The 17,782-nt window shown below is 46.5% G+C and overlaps 1 protein-coding gene across 2 annotated transcripts in view; it reads right to left on the bottom strand.

Moving 5' to 3' along the window:
- Positions 1 to 17,419, bottom strand: part of WNT10B (Wnt family member 10B) — a 284,728-nt gene extending 267,309 nt beyond the window's left edge. Inside the window, exons 1-2 of one of the 2 annotated variants that reach the window (XM_086963722.1) lie at positions 17,186 to 17,419; positions 6,343 to 6,531 (exon numbers count right to left, since the gene is read on the bottom strand). In XM_086963722.1, the coding sequence (XP_086819848.1) occupies positions 6,343 to 6,410 (68 nt within the window). In that variant the 5' untranslated portion in view covers positions 6,411 to 6,531; positions 17,186 to 17,419. Of the gene's footprint in view, positions 1 to 6,342; positions 6,532 to 16,476; positions 17,071 to 17,185 lie in introns of those variants that run through there. The other variant, XM_086963721.1, reaches the window with a different exon arrangement.
- Between the last annotated feature and the right edge of the window lie 363 nt (positions 17,420 to 17,782).

The following is a 17,782-nucleotide window of genomic DNA, read 5'->3' as shown; positions in this document are numbered from 1 at the left end:
CAGACTATGCTCTGAGCATCATTTGATGCATTTAGGATTTGTGTTCTGCTCGATCCTCAAGACGGTCATGCGTACCATGTAATGAGAAGTTGTACATTGGGAGCAACTAAAGGAGGGCCACTAGTTCAATCAAGGGAACCGGCATCATAGAAGGGCCCTGCAGATCGCAGATGACGGAAGGTAAGAGGGTCCTGGAACAGTGATGGTTACGGCAGCCTAGCGAAGGTATGAAAACAATGCTCATGTAGTCCTAAAGTGACGAGTCTACACGGTCCTGCACCAGAAGGGTTTGCACCAACCTTATTTTAAAGAAAAGAGATTTGCCGAAAACGTGCAGGCGAGGTGCGACACGGCCCGGAAGACGCAAGGAAGAGAGGGGAGGGGGAGGAGAAATGCGACACGGCGGGAGGGGCGGGCAGGGGGCGGAGCGGGGAGAGAATGAATGTTGAAGGCGAGCAAGACTGAGAGGCGGATCTGTAAGTTAAAATAAGCTTCTCAGCAGTGGCCGCAGGCTGCCAGTGGGAGGGAACGAGCGAACATATGGCGAGCGGCGGGAAGGGGAAGGGGCGGAACAGGGGAGGGGGCGGAACGGGGGAGGGGGCGGAGAGGGGACATGCACGCGCCCGTGACTTTTAAGGTCAATGCGCATGCGCATAAGCTTAATGCGCATGCGCATTGACCTTAAAAGTCACGGGCACTGCAAGGAATCGCCACGATTCCTTGCAGTGCAGATAAAGTGTGGATAACTCGCTATAGTCTCGCCTTGCTCGATGCGCATGCGCATCGACAGGCGAGACCTAAAAAATAGGGTCCTGCTGCATGCGGCGTACCCAAATTTTCTTTAAAAAGAAAATGTGCTTCAGCGGGTCCCCCCTTACGTCCACGGGCAGTTGGCCCGAATTCTTACTTTGTTTTTAAATCATACCCCTGCAATCACACCATCCACTTTCGGACTGTGGATTGTGGGTCTGCTGAGGGTGGGGGGAGGGAGGGGGGGAAGGAGCAGAGAAAATGCATTTCCTGCTGAGGGAAGGGGTAGAAAATGTACTTCCTATTTGGTGTCCCGGTAAAAGCAACAGCAATGTTCTCCAGGCAGGGGGATGCGGCACAGCGGGGGAGAAAACAAACACCTCACCTGTTCACTGAACCCGTCCTTTGATTTGGCTCTGTAGTCAACACTGGGCCAATAAAAGGAATTTCGCTGGCACTTTTGTAAAAAGCACAACCTTTTTGCAAAACTGCAGATTTTGCAGTTTTTTTGTAAATCACGAAAACCTGGAGGGTCTAGTCAGAGGCAGCTGTTGCTCCTATTACCTGTAACTGACTCTTGACAGTCTCAGATGGGAAGCCGTGAGATGTCCTGTTTCCAGAAAGTCTGTTTCTTGAATTACTTATCTGCGTACCAAGAATGAGTTGAAGCAATCTTGATTCAAGATTCCTATAGTGAATCACACTCCAGTCATTGCATTCAGCCATGTAGTGACTTAAGACATATGGGCCTCATTATGATGTCGGGCTGAAAGCCATCCAACAGCTAGTCGGAGGATTTCTGCGCGACATTGCAGGTTTCCATCCAACTGCCATATTACGATACTGGCGGTCAGAGGGAAAGGCATAGGGAATACCACTCTGCTTCCAACTGACTCACGGAGCCCATCAGGGCGGCGGTTGGAAATGTAATCCACAAATGGACGTCAGGATTACAATTTCGCTTTCCGCCTGCCCTTTCCATTGAAAGGCAGGTGGGAAGTGACTTTAGGTGGCCCCTAGTAGGGCACCCTTCCCCTCTGGCCCTATGCTATGGGCCTGGCGGACACCTGTGTTGTCGAGCTAAACATCCCTGTACCATGTGGCCGGCACCGCAAGGTGCCTGCCACATGGTGCAGGGATGTTTCAACTCTGCATTTTTTCCATTGTAGCTTGTGCTGCGAGCAGCAGCACAAGCCGCATTGGAAAAAATACAGCATTGCCATATTGAAACAAGTAAATAAAGAGCTGAGCCAAAGGAGAGAAAACAAAAAGAAAATGGAAGCTTCCGGAATCTTGACAGAATTGCCAGAGTAGTTTCTTGAGGAAATACTCATTGAAAAAGCCAATAGCTGTCATCTATTAAAGACGTAAGCTGCGCTTTTGGCTTTGCCAATGCTTTTTGCCAATGTGGAACAGCATCAAAAAAACAAAAAAACATTGGAAATCCAATAGGTCTCGCATTTATTTGAGTTAGAGCTTTTGGTGTGGTAAATGGCAATGTCTTTTACCCATGTGTAATGGAGTTTATGTATGTGGTGTGTAGTGGAATTATGTTGGTTGTATTGGAATTGTTAGTTGTGGATCAGCATGAAGCATAAGTAAGGAGAGTTAGGAGAAGAGCAGTGTGAAGAAGAAGGAAGGAGTGATGAGAAGAAAAGCATGAGGCACAAGGAAGGAGAGTGAGGAGAAGATCAGCGTGAGGCACAAGGATGGAGACTGAGGAGAAGAAGAGCAGCGTGAGGCACAAGGATGGAGAGTGAGGACAACATATCAGGTGATAAGGAGAATGCAAAACAAGTCACCTCGCTGGCTCCGAGGACAACAACATATTTACAGTATCAACACTCTACCTCATGGATAGCTGGGTTAGGATCACAAAATATTCATGAAGGTGTTGTCACTCCTGGTTCATAACACGATTGTTTGAACTAAGGGAATTTCATTGCAACATCCCTAAATGGCATCAATTAATGTTGATAGGATCTTAAATGTTAATCTCGGACCTCCCTGGAAGGTATGCAACGTTTACAACGGAATTTTTACAACGCACTACTGTTAGAACGCAGGCATTACCACGCATACCATTACAACGCATTGCGCTGGGGGGGCGCTATAGGATAGGGAATAAGTATAATTTTATATCCAGCACCTTCCCTAGTGTCCACGGGGACTGGAGTTGGAATATAAAATTATACTTACCACTATCCAGCACCTCTAAGCGCTATGCGTTGTAACAGTATTTGTTGTAAATACCGCGTTGTAAAGCTATGCGTGGTAACAGTATGCGTTGTCACATCATACATCCTCCCCAGAAGGTAAGAAGTTGAGAACTATGCACTAAGCTTCTAACCCCATAAGCCCTTCATATATCAGCATGCATATAGTTTCACAACTGCCAGTGGCTGAAATCCATTGATGGAATTATAAAAGTGCAAGTATTTACTATGCTAGAGTGCCTGTTTGCTGTGAAGAGCATGGTACTCAATACAACTAATGCCCAATTCTGAGTAGTGCTGGCAATCTCCTTTTTAAAGTAAAGTGCAGATACTGAGTGGATTTAATGCACTGACTTTAGCACATCCCAGCCCAAAAGTTAAGACTTCTCCCCTGCACATCACCCACCTCAGCACTTGGCACATCTGGACCCCCTGGGGTCCAGTCTAACATGCCCGCCTCCACCTCACCTCGATGATCTTGATGAACCAGGGTAATACCAGGTTCCTGGTGACGGCGATGAGCGGCACATTGAGGAAGACCTCCGGGATCATGAGCGGGGCAAGGGCAGTCATGACCGGCGCGGAGTAGGCTTCACCCCCTTCCTCCCCTCCGCTGCTCTCAGCCCCTCCGTCCCCTTCAGCCAGCGAGCTGAGGTGAGCCCAGGAGGTCTGCAGGTACCCCCGCTGGGACTGTAAGGTCCCTCGGCCTCCGCAGACTGGGAGCTCCATGCCTTGCGCGGGGAGGCCAGGGGCAGTGGAACAGGGCAGGCGGCGAAGGCACGGAGCCCCACTCTGGCACTCACCCTACAGGAGCTCCAGAGCCGCAGGTATCCGGCCATGTTGTGCATCTGCTGTCACCAGGGAGGCGGTGCACACTGCTGAGCTAGCAGCCCTGCGCGCGCAGGGGACACCTCCAGGAACTTCACCCACTGCTAATGTCAAGGGTTGCGCTTCAGGAATGTACACACAACACCAGAGTGTGTTATCATACTTCTTAACAAGAAAACGTATTGTTTAATATTGTGAACACACACACACATGTTTGAGAAAACTAATAGAATTTTTTATAAAAATGCACAATTTAAATCATACAATGGGAACATAATAAATGGACACTGCAGTAGTTCTAATTGTAAACTCAAATAATCAGCGCCATTTTGACTTCATTATTTGAGGTCCTATTACAGTGTGAATATGAAAGTGAAATTTCAATATGTCTGCACAGCTGCCTGGAATTCAGGGATCATCATAGGTGCTCGCCGTGTACTTACTGTCACATACTGTGTCGATCCACACAAGCTAAACTCAAATAGTGTCACTATTTTGGAATTGTCATGCTACTCAAAGGACCATCTCCAAAATAGACTTTTTCTTGAAACAATTGTTACCCGCAAGGAAACTTCTAGTGCACAGGAGTGAGAGCATTAACAGAACATGTCCAACAGTACGCTTGCTGTTACAGTTTCTCTAATTTGAAGTCTAAATGTTCACTAACTCATGAATAAGTAATGGCACCCATTTGAGTTTGCCTGTCTCAGTTTTATATTGACCAATGCTTGTCGAATTAGCTTGTTGCCACCGCAACATGAAAAACTTCAGAATAAAACAATAAATAAGCACTGGCAACGCCAACATTTGGACATTCACTGTCAGCTTTTTACGCTGCTAAGGCTTGTTCTGCTCAGTCACGTTTTTTGTACACTGTTTTTTGGGGGGGTATTCTGCTAGTCCCTTGCCATTATAAAAGAAGAGGTTGTGGTCTCACGGCCAGAGCGGCTGGTTTTGGAGCTGGGAAACCAAGGTTCTAGCTTCTGGGCTAATCACTTAATCTCCCTGTGCCAAGCAAAAAACAAGCCCAATCCTCTGTAAAACAAAGTCCAAAACCAAACTAACATCCTACTAAAAGAAATCCCAAATAATGGTCCACAGCAAAAATTGCTAAAAGCCTAAAAAATATAACCACGAAGAGGGAGGCATGGCAAAAGAAGTACCCCCAATACAACTGTGGAATTAGGAGGAGGTGGGAGGGAGGGAAACTTTTTAAATGTAATCAGCTATGATGCCTTAACTACACACAGGCAAACAGAAACAGAGCAGGAAACAAAGAAATAAAGTAGACCCCCAGAGAATAGGCAAAGAACTGTAATGTGATGAGACAGTACTAAGACCCTGCTGCATGGGAGGAACGGAAGAGAGAAAGGAGGGACAAAGAGGCAGGACTGACCACAGGCAAGCAAGGATTTTTGAATGACACCGAAACAAACAAATCAAAAGCTGGGGGATGGCTTTAACCCAAGATAAGAAATTACAATAGGTCTTGAATGCGCGACCTAAAAAGGATATAGGTATGCATTCGTTATCATGTATGCGCAAAGATGTGTTGTGACAGTGGTTTTTAAAAATTTTTTAATTTACTGTTCCAAAATGGCAAATGCCAATTTGGGAGTGGTAAATTTACCCCTTACGTGCTCCTGTCGGCCGTTGGCCGACGGGAGCACTACCTTCCTAGTGCCGACGGAGCCCCGCCCACCATAAGGCGTAAAATATAATATGACCAAAAGCGCATCAAAGAGAAAGGAACATTCCGGTAGCGAACTGAAGCTGTTGGGCCCTCAACCAAGATAAAAAAAAAATTTAAGAAACTAATTTGACGGGGAGGGTGTGGAAAATAAGGGAGGAGTGTGTGGGTGGTGGCAGGAACAAGTCTACTCTGTTAACTTTCAGGAGCAGCAGGAGGTGCCGGGAAGCTCTCTGAAAGCAGGACGGTTTGAAATGTGTTTTAAAAAGGTGGGAACGGAGGATCAGGCCAATGACAGATGAGTTTTGGAAAGGAAGGGGAGCAACACTGAGAATACGGAGGGTGGAATGGGGATTTGAGAAGAGAAGCAGCACAAAAAGGAAAGACCAAGAATACACATACACACACATGGAGTGCAGAAAAACAAACGTGTCCCTGAATGTAAGCAGTGGAAGGATAGAAGTCATCCTATTAACATGATGGTAAAGTAGCTATTGGTCCATGGGAGGGACAAACACAGGAAGAATGAAAGCCATTGAAAAGTAGGCAAGCAAATGAGATTTACAAAAAAGAAAGCCAAGCAATAGTAAGCCACGGGCTGACCCAAAGCCCACTGTAAGTAATCGTGTAGCACAAAATAGGTATTCAACAACAGAAAGCTGAAAGCGGCTGTGGGCGAGACATAAAAAGGATGGGAGAACATGAGCCTGGTGCTTAACATTTCTTAAAATACAGTAAATGTAGAAGAAAAAACACAGAACTGACAAAAAGGTTAAACACTACAGATTCTGAGAAAAAATGTCTTGAAAAGTTTCAGGCATTCTCTCATGACAACCCGAGTCTAATGACGTCACTTACCGACTGCAGAGCCAGAGGGAAAGGGTGAGAATCCAAGGGCAGGTGTCGGACGGGCTGCCGGGGGCCATGCTCCGGCCGCACTCTCCGCCGGGGCCTAGTCTGCTGTGGAAGCACCCTAGGGTAGAACCGAGTCTTCATCTCCTGGCCCTGGGGGGGCTTCTTCCCTCACACCCCCAGGTTGCCAGGTCGCTGCAAGAGGAGTGATCATACGGTTAACAGGCAAAGCAGCAACGACAAACAGCAAACAATATGAACGGCTGGTGCCTGCAAATGGACAGAATCGTACCCACACTGTGATTGTCATGTTCATAAATGGAAATAATAATCACAGAGACTCACAGTAAAAGCGGATAACATCACCTTCTTACAAAGACCTTCATAAAGAGAGAAGACCTCACAAGTTCAGAGACCCTCACAGATGCAGAGGTTGTCTCACAAACTCAGAGACCCTCAGTGTCTCACACGCTCATAGAGACCCTCACAGATGCAAAGGTGGTCTCACAAACTCAGAGACCCTCAGTGACTCACACGCTCATAGAGACCCGCACAGATGCAAAGGTGGTCTCACAAACTCAGAGGCCCTCAGTGACTCACACACACATAGAGACCCTCTCAGATACAAGAGTGGTCTCACAAACTCTGAGACCTTGAGAGACTCACACACTCGTAGAAACCCTCTCAGATACAAGAGTGGTCTCACAAACTCAGAGACCCTCAGAGACTCACACACTCATAGACACTCTCACATATACAAGAGTGGTCTCACAAACTCGAACACTTTGAGAGACTCACAAACTCATAAAGACCCTCACAGATGCAAAGGAGGTCTCACAAATTCAGGGACCCTAGTGACACACACGCTCATAGAGACACTCTCAGATACAAGAGCGGTCTCACAAACTCTGAGACCCTCAGTGACTCACAGGCTCATAGAGACCCTCTCAGATACAAGAGTGGTCTCACAAACTCTGAGACCTTGAGAGACTCAAAAACTCAAAGAGACCCTCTCAGATACACGAGTGGTCTCAAAAACTCAGAAACCTTCAGAGACTCACACACTCATAGAGACCCTAACAGATACAAGAGTGGTCTCACAAACTCAGAGACCCTCAGTGACTCACACGCTCATAGAGACCTTCACAGATGCAAAGGTGGTCTCACAAACTCAGAGACCCTCAGTGACTCACCCGCTCATAGAGACCCTCTCAGATACAAGAGCGGTATCACAAACTCAGAGACTCACACGCTCATAGAGACCATCAAAGATACAAGAGTGGTCTCACAAACTCGGAGACCTTGAGAGACTCACACACTCATAGAGACACTCACAGACACAAGAGTGGTCTCACAAACTCAGAAACCCTCAGTGACTCAAACGCTTATAGAGATCCTCAAAGATACAAGAGTGGTCTCACAAGCCCAGAGACCCTCAGAGACTAACATGCTCATAGAGACCCTCACAGATGCAAAGGTGGTCTCAAAAATTGAGAGACCCTCAGAGACTCACACGCACATAGAGACCTTCAAAGATACAAGAGTGGTCTCAAAAAGTCAGAGACCTTGAGAGACTCACAGTCATAGAGACCCTCTCAGATACAAGAGTGGTCTCACAAACTCAGAGACCTTCAGGGACTCACACACTCATAGAGACCCTCAAAGATACAAGAGTGGTCTCGCAAACTCTGAGACCCTTAGAGACTCACACACTCATAGAGACCCTCTCAGATACAAGAGTGGTCTCACAAACTCAGAGACCTTCAGAGACTCACACACTGAGACCCTCTCAGATAAAAGAGTGGTCCCACAAACTCTGACACCTTGAGAGACTCACACACTCATAGGGACCCTCAAAGATACAAGAGTGGTCTCACAAACTCAGAGACCCTCGGAGACTCACACCCTCATAGAGACCCTCAAAGATACAAGAGTGGTCTCACAAACTCCTCATGGACATTCAGAGAGTCCCACACTCATAGAGACCCTCACAGATGCAAAGGCCTCTCTGGATGTAAAAGGAATCAGACATTCAGAGACTCTCAGACGAACTGTGGCCTTGTGAACATAGAGGTCCTTACGAGTACTCATAGAGACACAAAGAGAGCTTCACCAACATGGAGATATGCAGGCATATACAAGGACTCACACATTAGTAGATCCCTTAGAAATATAAAGAGGGCATTGTGACTTCTGAGGCCTTCCCTGAGATTGAAGTCCTCACACACTCCGAGATCCTGAGAGTTGCAAAGACGGTCTTATAAACTGAGAGCCCTTTACAGTTAAAGAAGGTATATAGATTCATAGAGTCCCGCAGAGGTGCGAAGGGGGGCTTATGAACTCAGACCTTTACATATACTCACAAAGACACAAAAAAGGTTTTGTGTGCTTAACAATTATTGCTGATAAAGAAGGCATGTAACACTCTTAGAGACTCAAAGGGATGCCAACAGGGGCAAGTGAGATCATTCACAGACACAGAAGGCCTCACTCACTTACAAAGAGTCTCAGAGAAACAGATAGGGCCTTTTCGACTCAGAGACCTTCCGCGCTATAGAAGACCTCACAGATTCTAGGACCTAAGGGTAACAAAGAAAGTCTCACAAATGTCGATATCTTCACAGATAGAGAATGTCTCACACACCAATAGAGACTGTCTGCGATACAAAGAGCATGTTGTGAACTAAGAGACCATCACAAATATAGAAGGCCTCACATAAGCTACAAAGACCACCAGTACGCCAACTTCTTCATGAACGTGGAGAAAAAAGAGGGCTTCACGCACTCAGAAAACACAGTAGAGGTATAAAGAGGAACCTGTTTAATTAAAGATTGCCACAGAGCAGAAGGCACTGACACGCTGCCAGAAACCTTCAAAGATACTAAGAGGGCCTCCTTAATCTTGAAGCCCTTCACAGAAACAGAAGACAGTGCATGCCCACTACAGACGCCCTAAAAGAGATAAGTAATGCATTTTGAATTCACAGTAGGAGGTTTTGGGGTTGCATTTCCGGAGGCTTTCCTGGCTTTTCCTAAAATGTATTGTGACCTCCAAGCAGTTATTGAGACCGTCTTGTGCCTGCATCTTTTTAGCTTTCTGGAACTGCCATTTATTTAACTTACAGTTGTATGTCTGCATACTCTATTGCTCTCCAGGAATACTGGACTCCAATCTCATCTAGCCTACCAAAGATTTTCTAACCTTCTGGTCACCCCTCACATTCGGCTCTATTGCATCCTAATAACTGTAAAATCCTTAAGCAAGACCAGAATTCTTATCTGCAATTTAATATCGAACTCTAGCCCACAACTCCTTTACTTTAAACAGAATAAGGCAATTCACATTTACTGCAGGAGCCCATCCCCAAGGGTTATCGAACACCATTCAAAATGCAAATAAATAGGAAGTGTGGAGGGTGAGTAGTGCTTTATAAAAACTCATTACTGACCTTTTGCATCAAAGATTACTCAACATGGGCCTGTCCGTCCTTATTTGTCCCTGCTCACCCCTCTTGAATTTCCCTTCTTCCTATCACCCCCACATTGTGAGATTTTGTTAGAGGCTGTCCTGGCATTGTACCAGAATATCAAAATATGAATATTATTTCACACTAAATATTTTGTCCTAAATATAATCTCCAAAAATATCGCCCAATTGGAGTTAATAATAGAAGATCTACACCCAATATGACACCTGTGAAACGGCCTGATCTCTGGTTAGCTCAGCGTCGATGTAAAATTACAGAAAATTGAACTAGAAGCCTAGAAAGACATATGAAGAAACTAAAGAACCAGAATGTGGAAAACGGACCCTAACAACAGTACTGAATCTATAAAGCAGTCGTCAAAAAAGGCAGGAGATCCCATTATATGCAATGCATCTCACAGGCTACATGCGTGACCAAAGAAAAACTCAAAATCATCTCTGAATTCTAAAAAGCAGACTGCTCCAGAATCTGCACTAACCACTCTCCGGATCTCTGTAACTCTCTTGAAGACCATTTAATGGAAAAAGGTAACAGCATTGAGGCACACTTTCCATGCATCCTCGTGCTAATCAAGGTAAACCTGGCTTCCAACACCACAAAACCAAAACTGCCTCTTTCAATTTGATTTCCATAAAAGAAACCAATGAACTAGTCAAGTCTTTCAGCATCAATGACTAACCAGTAAGAGGGTGCGAAATTCACATAATACGCTTTTGTCATAAGCCTTTTTCGTAGAATTTCTCATACTCAAAATCTTGGTTTTTGTCCCTCTGTGAGCATGAAAATCACTGTTAACAAACTTTTCTGAACTCCACTACGTAAAGTGGCATTATGGTGTAATTTCAGGAATCTTATGCCAAACACGAACTTTCTGAAATTCTACACATTTATGCCAGTGTAGTTTACATTTTTCCACGGCCTACTGACCAGCTGACTTTTGTCATATTGATAAAGTCCGAAAGAGGTCAATGGTGGTCCTCTGCTTTAACTAGACTGATTTTCCAATGTATCAGATATTTATCATTTTGATGTGGCTCGTAGGGTAAATGCTTTGAGGCCTATGACATGCAGGGAGCACAATGTCCAAAGATAGCAGCCCATCATGGAAGCCACTAAGGGTGCCCTGTAAAAGGATGCTCTTGATATGAACATGCCATGGGACGACTAGATCCTCTCTTTGGGTGAATCCAGCCGCCACTCTGCCTCTCTGTGTCAGGACACCTGAAGAGGAGAAACCTGGTATTGGGGCAGAGGTAAAACCGTATGGCGACTCCAACTTTACTCTTATATGGGAGGATCCCCCGAGAGGTAGGACTTTACCCTGTGGAGCTGACCCTAAAGTTTCCCTATGGATAACCTTTACGCACAAATGTGTTATTTAAAATTGAGCCTAACGCATCACCAGCTTGTAATAGTTTCTCCTGGATATGCACATTTAATCGCATTGCTCCAAAGCTGAGCAGGGTGACTTACTTAACTACTAGTGGGAATTGAAAGCTGGGCGTCCGGAGGGTCACAGTTGGTGCACTCCTTCACGACCATAATGGAAGAGAGGAGGTCAGCAAAGCATTAGCATAGAAATCCAAAACTGGGAGCCAACTTGCCAGCTGTGACAGTACCTTGGAGACCAGCTGAGGCAACTGGTGGTAGATTTACGTTTTGGTCCTGAGAAGGAGAGTTTAGGGAACCAAGCAGGAGGAGCTCTTAGCCTCCAATCAGGGACTACAAGAGTTATTTATCTTCGGGGTACAGAGACCACCTCTTCATGGAAGACTGTCTCCCTGTCCCTGCTGGGGCTGATGAACCTGGATTAAGGAAGGGACCTGGTAAAGGAGATTACCTTTGGAAAAAGTATTTGCAAGCACGGTTGTGTGTGAGCTACATTTGTGGAAAATCTAGGTCAGTGGAAGAAAACTTCAAAAGTCTGGCAAACTTTATGTGGTGAAAATCATAGCAAGATCCAAAGCCACGGCACAATGTCTTCTGCAGCGAATGCACCTTTTTTCCAAGTGAAGCAGTTTGAGCTGGCAAGACCTGGTGTTTCCGAGCCCAGTCGCCAGGAGAAATACATTGTGCTCCTCTGTCTAAGCCTGGCTGTGGATTATTCACTTGGGGCACCAGTTCACGAATCCATCTAAAGAAGATGTGTGCCTTGCTAAAGTGACAGAAAATGTGGGCTTTCTGCACCCTATATTTGAGCTTCCGCTGAATACTGAAACCTCCATATGCTTTTTCCATACCTGTCCGCTTCACTTACATGAACACATTCCTATACAGCACAGCTACAGTGATATCATGAGTTACGGTCCAGTCAAGTGCACATTGAAACCGGCAGCAACCTTTGCAATGTGCCTCGATTGTGAGAAGACAACAAATGCCCCACATGAGGCTTTACTGCCACAATGAAAATCTTCACTCTCTTAAAGAAAACGCACATTTCACTATCTTCAATTTGATAGGTTGTCTTAAGTTCATGCTTCCTGAATTCAGAGACCTCTTTATAAATTCAATCCTGCTTAATTAAAAAAATCTTGGCAAATTCTTCTGAACATACAAATGAATGCAGGTTAGAAGTATTCTGTGGGTGAGTTGATTAGTGTCTAACGATATATGATCTAAATGCATGACCTTTTACAATGGTTGACCCAGGGTTAAATCATGGTGGGCGTGGTGTCGCTATTTTGTCCTCTGGGATAGAACAACAAGCAGTTCCACCAACACAGTCAGAGAGCAACCCCTAGATCGGAAACTCAAAGGTGACAGGACTTTCAAGGACATCGACCAGACTAACAAATGGGTCCTGCAGCATTTCATAGGAAGTCTGATCAAAGCCATGTTGGTAAACACATATTGGAGGGTATGAGATTTCAGAACCATTAGAGATTCTTACGGCGTGTTGTTTCAAAAGGTTTGAGGCTGCCAAGGTAGGATAAACCCTTGCTGAATAGTTTTTAACTTGAAATCCCTATCAATTAACCGCATCGCTGCTGCGGTGATTTTTGCGCTGTGCGGCAATTTTTAAAATATCGCGTTACATGACGAGCTCAGCTCGTCATCAGCACACGCCACCCGTGGCTGATGACGAGCTGAGCTCGTCATCAGCAGCGAAGGGGTTAAGAGTTTGGGGTTTCTCTGTGAATGAGAAACTCCCTGTAACCATTTTGAGATACTCATGTCCCAGTGAAGGTTAAGGCCAGACTTGCTTGCCTGCGCTCCCAGCACCGGACCCCAGGAACTTTGGGATAGTCTGCCCTCACTGGAGACATATGACTACTTTGTTTTGAGACAACCAAAAAGAATTTCCTTTCTGTTAATATAGTTTTAAAGCGTTAATGTAGCTTGTAAGCAATGACATTTGTTTTGATCAATTCTACCCCCGACTCATCATACATTACATTCAAACCACAACAAAACATTGAATGTATCTATACAAATTTATTAAAAAAAGTTATTTTCATATACTTAATATAAACACTTTATCACAAATAAAAATGAAGATCATAGTCTTTTTCAGAACAACAGTATTCATATATTTACTAAACATAATACATGATTCTTAATACATAAAAATGAATCAATTAAAAACAGTTTGTCGACGCGTTTCGGTGCTTCGATGTTTGGAACACCTTCCTCAGGACTAAATTAAAATATCTTCTTTATTTATTGCAATTTTTACTTTGCGGTACCAGTTTTAATCCGGCGGTTGAAGTAATGGTAGCTACTCCCCTTCCACTCAGCCGTCTCTCACACGGGCAACCAGGGAGACCGGGCAGGCATAGCGTTCGTCTTTTTGAAAGACGTTGCTGATCACCTCAAATTAATGAAGAGGGAAGATCACCGTGCAAGTCCTTAAGGAACAAAGGACTAGGCAGGACCAAATTGAAAAACGGAAACAATAAGAACAAAGCCTAATGAAGTGCATGTAGTGACTCGGATGGTCCTGCACAAACTACTAAATCCTCTGACGCTACAGCTGAGTGGAAGGGGAGTAGCTACCATTACTTCAACCGCCGGATTAAAACTGGTACCGCAAAGTAAAAATTGCAATAAATAAAGAAGATATTTTAATTTAGTCCTGAGGAAGGTGTTCCAAACATCGAAGCACCGAAACGCGTCGACAAACTGTTTTTAATTGATTCATTTTTATGTATTAAGAATCATGTATTATGTTTAGTAAATATATGAATACTGTTGTTCTGAAAAAGACTATATGATCTTCATTTTTATTTGTGATAAACTGTTTATATTAAGTATATGAAAATAACTTTTTTAAATAAAAATTGTATAGATACATGCAATGTTTTGTTGTGGTTTGAATGTAATGTATGATGAGTCGGGGGTAGAATTGATCAAAACAAATGTCATTGCTTACAAGCCACATTAACGCTTTAAAACTATATTACACAGAAAGGAAATTCTTTTTGGTTGTGATATCTCCCGGTCCTTTCTGGGTTAAATAGGGAAAACTCTCACTTTTTTCAGCCCTACTTTGTTTTGAGATCAATTGCAAAGAAGACCTTAGGAAGAAGGACTTGTTAGCCACGGGGTCATGCTCATCTAAAGTATAGGGGAACTCAGAAATCAATTTCTCAGCCCAGAGGGTCTCTTGATAGGACCAGCAAAAGAGCTAATAGTAAATGAAAGTTCTTGCCTCTAAGAGCTGCACAAAGTACACAGCAGCATCTGTAAGTTGACAGTGAGCATTTTAGTGTAATGACAAATGAAATTCAAACATTCATTGTCTGAGAAAAACTTAAAAATAAAGAGCTGCGCACTTTATACCAAAACTGGGGTAGTTTAATATTTTACCCTGAGAGTGAGCTGCTAGATGTCTAGAATGATGCTGTATCCAGCCCATGATCTATCTGCTTGGGACAGCAGAGAGTGCATGTAGGCTTGCTTGTTGTGTTCATTGATAACACTTCTCAATGTGAGGAGGAAAACCCAAACAGGGATTCATCCTCAACCAAATTAGAGAAAAATGATTTGCTAGACCAGAGGCGTGTGTACACTGGAACGGATCCTGCCAGAAGTCTCAGAGAGGCATGCAGCCAGAAAAAGGCACTGCAGGGTGGTCCGAGATTCTTGACTTTGCTTTCTGAGAAGTGCAACACTGTTTTTTTTTTTTTACTTCAAGCCTCGCCCCCTTTGTTAACACCAAGAGGCCCAATAGCACACACGAAGTTCAATTGTTTTTAATCACCTACAACACTAGGTGGAGGTAGAAATTCCTCACTCATGACCTGAGTACAACCCATGGCAAACGTCCTTAACTGTCAAAAGCCTGGTGTGTCAGCAGGGCCTTAAAGCTGTTTGTGGACTTTGATGTCCTGTTGCTTAAGGCACACAATTAACGAACGAGTCAAGCCTTTGGAGTTCCTATTCGCCTGAACTTAATTTCTGCTAGTAAAGCGTTGGTCTACTGGTGAACATAAACTTAGCAATCATTTTCATGCCCATGGATGCTAGGTTTCTTTGCCACACATCCTTCCCCTGTGCCGCAAACTTGTTCTCTCACACATCCCCGCACCCAATAAATCTCCTTCAGCTCTTTTGCCACATTCCCTTTCTTCTCCCTCGTCTATCCCTGTTCTCTGTTAATCCTTCTTTGTGTTGTCATAACACCTCCTCTCCTCCCCATTCTTCTTCCCAATTATAGTACAATATCTCTCAGTTGCACCTCTGAGTCACTCACGAGCACTCTCGCGCCAGCATTTAACGAGCCCTCCCTCGCTTGCGGTTGCCCCTCTCTCCCTACCACCTACGAACTCCTTCCTTCCTACATCGAATCCACTGCCCTGGCCGCCTGCCTTTATTTTTATTTATTTATTTATTTAATACGATTTTATATAGCGCGAACATTACTCTTTATTAGTGCAACTCCTTCCCTCTCTCCACCCCTCCCTTCTTTTCCCTTGCTCTGTCTCTCCCTTCCATCAGCCTGCAGTCCCGTCTCCATCCTCCCGTTCCTCTCTTTGGTTTTGGTAATCTTCCATCTGAATCCTACGCCTGTCTCCCCCGTCTCCCATTTCTATCAGCGGGGTTTCCCCTGCCAGCCTGACCCTGCCTCAGTCTAATTCTCGCTGCCTCTCTCATGTTTCTTTTCACTCTCTCTGCCTTATCCCTTCATAATCCTGTCTGATTTCTATCGCTCTGGTCGCGTGCCCTGATCACTTTGACTTCCCTCGTCTCGCTTTCTTTTCATTCTGCGCCCCTTGGGGTTTCGCACTAGTTTTTGCTTCTCAGGTCATCCCCTGTCTCTCTCTTCCCTCTATATCTGTGTGCCCCTCTCTCTCCTAATGCCCGCTCGTTCCCCGGCCCTCTCTCTCTTCACCTGCTTCCCAGTCCTGACTCTCTCGGACCTCTTTTCGGTGCCTCAGCCTCTGCCGCGCTCCTGCTTCGGGGCCAGCTCCTTTTAGTCTCTGTCTCTTTCCTTTCTCCGCCTGTGCGCCCCCTCGACCTGACTCTCGCCCTCCGTGTGCCCTCTCCTCCCCGGGGCCGCCCGGTGCGCTGCGCGCGCTCAGCTCGCCTCTCTGCTACCTTGTGTTACCTGCAGCAGCTGTACCCTGCCCTGCTCTCTCCGGTGTCTCGCGCCTGCCTCCCAGCACAGGTGTAAACCCCTGCCTCCCCTCATCCCCCGCCGGCCGCTCACCTGTCTGGGCGGCTCGCGCTCGGCCCCGCGCGCAGGGCTCTGGCTATTGGCGCGCGCCTCGCCTGGCCCATGCCGCCCGCGGGGTGCCGGGCATTGGCGGGGCCCGCTCCTGGTGGCGCGTGCAGGCAGGTGCCTGGCCCCCCTCGGCGCGAGGCTGACGGGTTCTGAAGAGGCAGCGCGCGCCCCGCGGTGGTATATCCTGGAGACAAGCGCCCCGAGCAGGGCCCGGGGCGGGTACTGGTGGGTGCTGAAGGTCGATGCCCTGAGAGAGGTGGGCGTTGATGGTAGGTGGGTCCTCAAGACGGAGACCTGCTCCTGCCGGCCTGTCCTTGGTCTTGGTGCTCTGGGCTGCTGAGTCCTGGATGCTGGTGCCCTACGCTGGCAGGTCCTGGATGAGTTAGTTCTGGTGGGTTGGTGCAGGCAGCGGGTTCCTTCCTACGCGTGTGAGCTGCAGGTCCTGGTGTGCGTGCCCTCTGCTGCGCAGGCTCCCGTCCTCTGGGGCTGCTCTCCTCTGCCTCTGCTCGGTGCAGCCCCTTCCTCCCGGCCGGTCCTGGCAGGCTGCTCCCGTCCCCACAGAGCCTCAGCCTGCTCTCCTCTTCCCTCTGAAGTTGCCGAGCGCTCTGCTGGCGGGGCCCCTCCCTGCAGCCCCAGAGCACTCCCCTCCGCGGCACGCACCTCTCCCCCCCCCCCCCCCCCCAGCAGCACCCACCTCTTTTCCTGCGAGCTGTCGGCCGCTCCTTTCATCTCCGACACATTCTGCAGCCCCCGGTCTATTTACAGCCAAAACCATCAACTGTCTGGCTGTCCTTTCATCCTCCTCTCCCGCTCTGATCCCTCTGCTTCTGATCCCGCTCTCCCCTGACCTCTCTGCGCTCTCCCTCTGGTGGCTGTCTCCCCTCTCCCCCGATCACTCTCCGACCACTTGTCCTGAGTATTCTTCTTCCACCTCACCCTTCTCTCTTCTTCTCATCTCTCGTTGACAACTTCTCACCGCCTCCTTTGATTGATACCCGCCTAGCCCTTCTCCACTCCTATTTCCACATCTGCTCTCCTTCTTCTAATCAATGTATCTCCAGTCGCCTAACACCCTTCCTTTCTGACTCTTCTCTCCTACTATTTATCTTATCGAGCCCTCCAATTCTGACACGTACCTACTCCCTCGCTGACCCCGAGCCCAGACTGCCTCTCCTTCACTCTTCTTTCCCTCTGACCTGTCTCTCCTGTCTCCTGCTGTCCTTCCACCTCAAAAGTAAATGTAGCTACCCAGATATTTCCGACCATTCTCTCACTTTCCCTTCTGACTGGT

This window comes from Lissotriton vulgaris, chromosome 1_1, assembly GCF_964263255.1.
Source record: "Lissotriton vulgaris chromosome 1_1, aLisVul1.2, whole genome shotgun sequence".
Classification (NCBI taxonomy): Eukaryota; Metazoa; Chordata; class Amphibia; order Caudata; family Salamandridae; genus Lissotriton; species Lissotriton vulgaris.
Note: the sequence above shows the minus strand (reverse complement) of the source record. Positions and strands in the feature narration are given on the sequence as shown.